General features: G+C 40.3%; 1 protein-coding gene across 3 annotated transcripts; it reads left to right on the top strand.

Moving 5' to 3' along the window:
- Nucleotides 1-1093: 1093 nt before the first annotated feature.
- spartb (spartin b) lies at nucleotides 1094-8469 on the top strand. 3 transcript variants are annotated; one of them, XM_008426303.2, is made up of 9 exons: nucleotides 1094-1284; nucleotides 1639-2423; nucleotides 3433-3630; nucleotides 5224-5392; nucleotides 5499-5693; nucleotides 5794-5952; nucleotides 6563-6653; nucleotides 6793-6839; nucleotides 7773-7963. In XM_008426303.2, exons 2-9 carry the CDS (start codon nucleotides 1644-1646, stop codon nucleotides 7862-7864), a joined length of 1731 nt encoding a protein of 576 aa, XP_008424525.1. In that variant the 5' UTR covers nucleotides 1094-1284; nucleotides 1639-1643; the 3' UTR covers nucleotides 7865-7963. The 3 variants fall into 3 exon arrangements, with proteins under 3 accessions (XP_008424525.1, XP_008424526.1, XP_008424524.1); XM_008426304.2 differs by having other exon boundaries at nucleotides 7811-7950; XM_008426302.2 differs by lacking the exon at nucleotides 6793-6839 and having other exon boundaries at nucleotides 1096-1284; nucleotides 7811-8469.
- The last annotated feature ends 249 nt before the right edge of the window (nucleotides 8470-8718 follow it).

The raw sequence follows: 8718 nt of genomic DNA, 5'->3' as shown, positions 1-8718 counted from the left end.
AATTATGACTTTGAAAGTCGAAATTATGACTTTAAATCTCATAATTATGACTTTGAAAGTCGAAATTATGACTTTAAATCTCATAATTATGACTTCCTGTTTAGCTTTTTTTTTTTTTTTCATGGCGGAAATGGGCTTCCATAGTAAATGTTGAAGTGTCTAAAAAATAACATTCATTACAGACCATAGAACAAATTTTACCTAAGTTATCTTCTGATTTGAAGTTGTTTCACTAGCACTTCCTGTTCACCATGAAAACAAAGTAAAATAAAGAGAAACCGAATTCTTTTTGACAGAACAATTTTGATTCGAAAGACATGCATATGTATGGTAACATGAAACGAAAATATATGACTTTAAAAAGGCGCGGGAGGGAATTATTTAGATTTTTGAGTTTTATATTATGTTATACTCTCGTGGGAGAGAATTTGTGTGGACACGGCCATATTGACTTGCAGCTGATTCTAACAATATGTTTACTGGAAGACCTCAAAAATCTGTCAGGACCTCTGGGCATCAGAATAAAAAGTCTTCGCAACCCGAGGATGTCCTAAAATGTACACCGTAATAGAGGCTTGACTCATTCAACTTAATTCCTGAACAACCAGCTTTGACATGAGTGAGGCATTCAATGAGATTAAACCTGCAGGTCCATTCACTTCCGTCCATCTGCGTTTCAGGCATTTATTCTGAAAGTATTTCCCTAAAACAGAAAAACTAAAAATTAAAAAAATCTAACAAATGGTGTGTTGTAGTTAAGATAATGACCACAAGATGGCGGCAGACATCAGAGACTAACACCCTTTCCAATTTAGCCACTTTTGCCACAATAAATTTTGTATAGAGCCGTAAAACCTTATATAGTTAGTTTGCTTGCTATAATGGTATGTGAGAGAGAAAGATGTCAGATGGCAATCCAACTCAAAGTGTTACTTTTTGCTGCCTTTCAGAGGTCACAATGAAGAACTGCGAAAATAATCAGTTCTCGATTCATGTGACTTCAAGTACTTCCTGGTAATACTTTCACAATAAAACCACAGTTCCACTAGGAAATGTAATGATAGCGTCACTTTTCCAGTCACTGCAGTTTTGCTTCGAAGGGTCATGGGTACGTGTTGCGACATCAAAATACAGCTCTTTACTGGTGGGAGTCGTCAAACAGCAGAATCTACTTAACTTTAGCAAACAGGTGTGTCTGTCGAGCTAATACTATTCAGTACCTGAAATAAAAGACAGATAAGACGACGGCTAGTTGAGCTGTTCACAGATACTTGACCCGCTAAGGTAAGAAGCTACGCATGCTAATGAAGTCACTATTAGCTGTCAGTGTAATGTTAACAGAGTTCTTTCTCTCTTTTCTTGGAATATTAAGTGCTGACTTCTTAAATCCAGGAGTTAAAGCCTATTTTGTTTATACTGACATGTTAGTTGTAGTGGGCTCGGGTTTAGCCATCAGGATTAGCATGTTGGGACGCTAATGAGAACATTTTAGACTTTTATATATCCTGAGTCGCGTAGGTAGTACCAGTAAAGTATTGAGCAACTTGTTGCCTTAAAGTAAAGTTTAAAGGTTATCTCAATACCACTAGTGCTGTTGCTTGCTTCTGCTTCTAAAATGTCTGAAATTCCTTGTGACAGAGGGCATGGAGAAGGCCAAACAAGATGCATTTGATAATGCCAGACTCCAAGTGATCAAAGATGGCTATGAAAGAGGGTTTGAGTGCATCAATAAAGGACTGTCAGCAGATGAAGCTGGGGAAAAGTCTGAGGCTCTGGAGTTCTACAAGCGAGGCCGACAGCATCTCCTCAGGGGCATCAGCGTGCCTTCTGGGGGCGAGGAGTGCGTTGGCAGCTCCTGGGAATCGGCCCGGCGAATGCAGCAGAAGATGCAGGAGACGCTGAACAACATCACCACACGCCTTGCCATGCTGGAGACCAGTTCTGACCTCGAGTCTGCACCCACGCAGAGTGCTAGTGGTGGTGCACACGTGTCTTCTGGAGGTCTCTATCCAAAGCTCGACACCAAAGCAAAGCCAGAAAGACCAGCCCCGCCATGCCTCGCCACAGGAGCTGCAAGAGGCGAAGCTGCGAGCCATACTGCGGTGGTTCCAGCTGAGCGACCCCCAGCTTACTCTCCTCAGGCTGCTGATGGCCATGTCTCCATCTCTTATGGCACAGAATCAGGAGAGATGTCAGTGGTCGGGGATGATTTCTATAGTCGTACGTCTACTTCCTCCTCATCTGCCCAGAGTGTGGGTGAGGACGGAGAAGAGCTGCTTTACATCCCTAGTGGTGTTCAGATATTCTTTGTCACACCCGAGGGGCAAGTAAGCGCCCCATCATACCCCGGCTACCTGCGGCTGGTGAAGTTCACCAGTGATCCCTCGGACAGGATGCCCAGTCGACCACCAGCATTTCTGCAGGTAGGACAGAACGCCATCTTTATACAGAGCCTCAGATGATGATGATGATTATAGGCCACCTTCCTAGGCCTGTGTGATGCAACAGGTCTAAACAACTCTTACTGCTGTGTCACCATCTGATTTTAGTCTTGTGGCCTTTAATCTGACTTTAAGATGGACTCCAGATCTATTTGACTGGGAGAGGACATTGGTTTGTTAATAATCAATATTCCTTGCCTTGTGTAAACAATCACGTGAGTACCTTAATCCCTTTGACTATGATGTCATCCAGCAGAGAATACCTGGTCAGGATTAGACCTGTCACACTGTTCCTAATCACTAAATGCTTTGAATCCAGGTTTTAGAGTTTTGATTAGTGGTACATGGCATTCAGAGGCAATGAAAAGGAATAATACATTTAAGCAAAGCTTGGGCCTCTAGAGCCAACATTATTGGTTTGTTTTAGTGGTTGTCTGGTCTGTGAACCACTAAATTGATTTGTTTAACGTGGAGGCTGTGTGCGCACTACACCCTGATAAGACAAACTAATCAAAAGTATGTCAACAAATTAGTTTATTACTGAAAACACAGATCGAGCCAGGACAGAATAAATGTAATGTTGTGTTAAATTATATTTTGCAGATTTTTTTTTTTTTTGTTTTTGTTTTTTTTTGTCTTCCTGCTGGGTCATGAGGCTGAAATTTTACTCTTCAGTGGGGAATTTCCCCGTTGTCCTTCTGTGACATCAGTGATTCACATGAGTGGGAGGGAATAAACCCAGCTTATCCTGTAACCTTGTTAGACATGCAACAATCAAAAGACGGCAGTGTTCTCTGAATCAAGCTTGAATAAAGCCCTAAAAACAACCTCTCCCTGTTAATAAATACTTCTGTGTAAATTTGCCCACCGTTGTGTTTTGCCATACATAGGCACGTTGTTTAGGCATAAAGAATATGGTTGTGTCACAGAAAACCACCATCTCTTGTGTCACTTTCAGGTGTTTTCCTAACTGTCCTTTTCGTCATGACAGGTGTGTGACTGGCTCTACCCTCTCATGTCTGTGAACTCTCCAGTGCTGGAGTGCAACACCGGAGTTTTTATGTTTCCGGACATGATGGCGCCGGCACCGGGTTACTACGTCGGGGTCGTGTTGTCGTCCGAGCTCCCTGCAGCAGACCGAGCCTTGTTTAAGAACCTGCTCTCTCAGATGACAGACCTCAGGGTTCAGGTCAGTGTAATGTCTGCATCAACACCAGTTGATGATTTAAAAATATACATATATTCTCAAAATACATGCACAAATCTGGCAAGGTTTCATTTCTAGATGTGCATCACCAACTTGCTGTCATTTATTCCTGTTGTGCTTCTCAGTGTTGAAAGTCACCAGGGAACATTTACACAATTTGCTTTTAGCAAATCCTCTTGTGCTGCTGGGAGGCACAGAGAGCTATTCTAGGAAAGTGACGCATAACTTGGACTCACAACAGGACAACGGGCATTTAAAATGTTCTCATCTCTGTACTTTGAAAGTCAACACTTTGATCACTAGTTACAATTTCTAGCCCAACTCTGAGCTTTGTTCACCAAAATGCGTCTGCTCTTGCTCACTGGCAAGCTAAGAGTGTGATAGCAGGGAGGTGATGTCAGCGGTGTGGTCATTTTTTTCCCCCCAAGGTGACAAAAGGATAATGAAATGTATAAGAACACTGGTTACCAGCCACAACGGCAATATTCATATAGGATGGTGACACTGAAGCAAATTTTCATAAACTTCCTCACCACTGTATCCCTGACATGCCATGTTCCTGGGTTTTTATGACTCTTTGTTCACTCTGAGGTCTCCACAAAACAGCTGGATTTGTACTGATATTAAATTACTTGCAGGCTAACTCTATTTACTAATGAGCTTATGACTTTTGAAGGCGGTTAAGCTCTCTGGATTTTATTTAGGGTTTGGTTATACAAATGCATACCACTATACAGATTTGTATGAGTATGCATCATTACTTTGCATTAATCACATAAAATCCTAATAAACATTAAAGCCTGAGGGTACTTTGGAAGGAACGTCATCAGGCTACTAAATAATTGCATTTTTGGCATTTACTTGTATTTTATTGACTCTTAACGGAAAAGAGCCAAAGATTTTTTTGTTGTACTCGGGTCATGTAAAGGCTGCTGACCGAAGACGATTCCCAATTTTTCTCTAAATCACATTAACCTAGCAAGAAACGCCTGGTCCTACTTACTTCTGATCTGGCGTCCCTCCCGAAGTTACCCCTGCCTCAGCAGTGGGGGGATTTGATACTGGCAGGTGAGGAGAATTAATCAGGCATAATGCTCTTATCTGCAGCACTTCAAACAAGCTCAGAGCCTCAGCTGAAAGACAAACGTCAGTTCAGTCTTTGTGGAAGGAGAGATGCCGCTTCAGAGTAATGCCAGACAAGGTCACGTTCCACGAATGCAGTCAGGGTAGATATCTTCTCTAATGGATGTGGTATCCTGTCAAAGAGTAAGCCCTTTTTATTATTTTTATTTTTAGTACAAGCAGAAGACTTGAGATTTTCAGCTCCAACTTTGGTCTGCCTTTTTTTTTTTTTTTAAACGGCCGTCTGTTTGGGGTGAACAGATGGCGCTTTGTGATGAGAGTCCCAGAATGAGAGGAGCTGTTGTGTTCTGTGGCGCTCTCTGTTTTCTGTACTGGATTAACTGGGAGCCAGATTTCTTTTTCTTCCAACGAATTGGGCTGAAAACAGATTATTTTCATACACTATTTAGTCGTTTTTCAGTTGCTTACCAATACATGTGTGTGTTTGGTCAGGCCCCAGATGAAGCTGCAGACTCTGTTAATCTCAGTCAGAAGGTATCCATTGCTGCACCTGAGGAGAGGGAGAGACCACCTGCAGCTGATGAGGCGGCGTCTGCAGAAACCGAGGAGGAGAAATCTTTGCCTGAGTGGAGTGAAAAAGTGGCGAGTGGGATCTTAACTGGTGAGGTCATGTTCTGTCCTTAAATCCCAACATCTACATACTGTTATTTGTGTGAAATTCCAGTGCTCAGAAGTGCATCGAGGCAGACCCTCTTTGATCTCCTTAGGTGCTTCCTGGTTAAGCTGGGGTTTGGTCAAAGGGGCTGAGTACACAGGCAAGGCTATTCAGAAAGGGGCGTCTAAGCTCAGGGAACACATCACTCCAGAGGACAAGCCCACCGATGTGAGCCCCACCGTGACCAAAAGCCTCTACGTGGCCAAGCAAGCAACAGGAGGCGCTGTTAAAGTCAGCCAGTTTCTAGGTGACTGACACGACTTCCTGCCTGCATGTTTTTTACTGACCTTGTGTGACCAGTGGGTTTTGTGGCGAGCCTCTAATTGAGTGGCGCTCTTCCTGTGCAGTGGACGGTGTGTGTACTGTGGCTAACTGTGTTGGTCGAGAGTTGGCTCCTCATGTGAAAAAACACGGAGGCAAACTGATCCCTGAGTCCATGAAGAAGGACAAAGACGGGCGCTCAAACATGGACGGAGCGATGGTGGTGGCTGCCAGTGGAGTGCAAGGTAAGGTCAAGCTACACTTCTGTTGCCTCTAAGGAGTTTATAGAATACTCTCTGAAAGTATTAATTGCCTTTTAACTCGTTCAGATATTACCCTGTAACATTACAACAACAAACCTTATTGTCATTGTATTTTTTACAGTAGGGAAATTCAAGATAGGACAATATTGTAAAGTAGAAGGAAAAGATGCATGATTTTTAAAGCCGTTTTATTTATTGGTAATGATTAGTGCCTCATCTAAAGATTACTATAGTACTGCACCATTTTCTGTTTGTTACATAAATTTACTATAAATGCACTGATGTTTGTGGTTGACAAAGTATTGGTAAAAGGTTTCCCAGGCGAAAGCGTGCTTGCAGTTTTGTAGCTCCCTTTTTCCTGTTCAATTTTGAATTTAAACAATCAGAAGACTTGTTGAGTCTTGCAGGTACAAAAAGATGCAATCGGCTCCATCTTTTTGTGCCAAATAGTTCTATAACATTACAAAACCAGATTTGGGCTATTTATTTGGATCCAACCATTGTAAAGGTTTGTTTTTGCTTGACTTGTTAAAAAAAAGCAAGAAAAGTGTTCTTAAGAAAGAAAGAAAAAAGTTATTTTTCTTGTTACTAGGATTTGCAACTGTTTGGAATGGTTTGGAAGCAGCTGCTAAGGACATCACCACAAATGTTGCAGCAGAAACAGTCACCACCATAAAACATAAGTAAGTTTTTGTTAAAAGGATTTTCTCCACCATTCTGTTTACTAGACTTTTTTTTTTCTTTGTATGTTGCAAATAACCTCTTGCACAAGAGAAGCTAAATCAAACGCTCACTTGTATTCCTCCTCAACTTGCTTTTCAGATATAGAGCTCTACAAAACGTCTTTGATACATCTAATGAGAAGAACAGTAATTCTTTCTAACAATACACAGCTTTTTAACTTGTTCCGACACTAATTAAACATGGTTCCCCTTTTTTCCCAAAAAATTTTTTTTCACAATCCACTCTGCAGTCCTGTTCAGCACTGATTCACTTTACTTCCCTTCCACTTGTGCTAATTCTCCTCAGTATGCTGCTTCACTGATTTCTGGTTGACTGACATCTCTCCATTCTCTATCAATTGAAGTTGGGTCTTATACAAATTAAACATAACCATTTCAAATTTCTGTTGTAAATTATGAATACACGCTCAATACTGGAGTTTTGCTACTTTTGGTAACGCTTTATTTGATGGGGTGTGCATAAGACTGACATGACACTGTCATAAACATGAAATAACACCTGTCATGAACATGGAGTCTTTATGAATGTTGTCATGATGTGTCATTCGGTAAATAATGAGACTTTTAATGCAAAGTTGCTTTAAAAGTGCCAACCTTACATTAAAGTGTCATTATTTCCAAAATAATGCAAAGTTGGGACTTTTAATGGACTTTCAAGGCAACTTAAAACAACTTTGCTTTAAAAGTGTCGTTATTTACCGAATGACACTTCATAACAACAGTCATGGACATTCATAAAGACTCGTTCACGTTCATGACAGGTGTCATGTGAGTCTTATGCACATCCCGTCAAATAAAGTGTTACCCATCTTTCTACTTTGAATAATTTTGGTTGTATTAAACTATTCTAAGATTCATTAAGCAAGGTGAGAATTTAAAGAGCTTCAGCATTAATTTAAGTATTTGCCTAATTTCTTTTATCTGCAGAAAACTTCCGCTAATAAAAAATTATTTTTGGTTTGTGAACTTGCTTGGGTGTAATTTTAAAGTGGAACTCCTGCATGGCATCTTTGCAGTACTTGCACTGCATACTAATTAATTCTCTTATCTCTTACTCTGACTTCTCACCCAATTTGACTCTGCTGCCAACTTGGAAGGTACGGCACAGCGGCGGGACAAGCCACGGACAACGCTGTAAATTCTGCCATTAATGTCGGTATTACTGCCTTCAACATTGACAACCTGGGGATCAAAGCTGTGGTTAAAAGAACTGGGAAGCAAACGGCACAGGCTATTTTGGAAGACTACAAGCTTCAGGACAAACCACCAAACGGGAAGGAAGTGGAGAAACTCACCAAATAGCTGTTGATATCCTGCCTCGTTTTCTCAACAATGCCTTAAAACTTATTTACTAATCAGAAAGGTCTATATTTAATACTCATTATTTATAAGAACATGCTCTATATTTGCTAGGTAGCTACTGTGATGTGCATACTCCGCACATTGGTAAAGCTCTCAAGCACTTTAAACATACAGCGGCTGGATCAACATCCAGAAAGTGGAAACCAAAACTTGAAGCACATTGATATGCTCTCCATATTTAAATTAAGGGCAATATTTTACAAATGGGGTAAATATTTAAAAACCTTGAATATTTTTGTCCTATCAGATTAAATTGGTCTATAAGAAAAATGTATCGTTTAATTTTGATGATCACATATAATGGTTTTGTCAGTGAAGTTTAACAATTTATCTCTTAGTGTGCTTATAAACAATGTTAAGTCTAACATGTTGGATAAATTGAAACTTTAATGTTTTGAAGTTTTCATTTGTCTTTAATCATCCTTAAAGAAGATTCCTACATTCCACTAAGGAGATTAAAATATTGCCTAACTTGATGGTATGAAGTATAACTATAAATTCTGATATTTGTATTAACATACAAGCTGTAATACTGCCTTTTGTTGTGCAATTTTACTGAAGAATTGTCTTAAAAACCTTACTTTAAATGATGATCAAGATTTCTTCTGTGTGTAAGGTGAACAAAACAAGTAATAAATTGGAA

This window comes from Poecilia reticulata, linkage group LG13 (genome assembly GCF_000633615.1).
Source record: "Poecilia reticulata strain Guanapo linkage group LG13, Guppy_female_1.0+MT, whole genome shotgun sequence".
Classification (NCBI taxonomy): Eukaryota; Metazoa; Chordata; class Actinopteri; order Cyprinodontiformes; family Poeciliidae; genus Poecilia; species Poecilia reticulata.
Note: the sequence above shows the minus strand (reverse complement) of the source record. Positions and strands in the feature narration are given on the sequence as shown.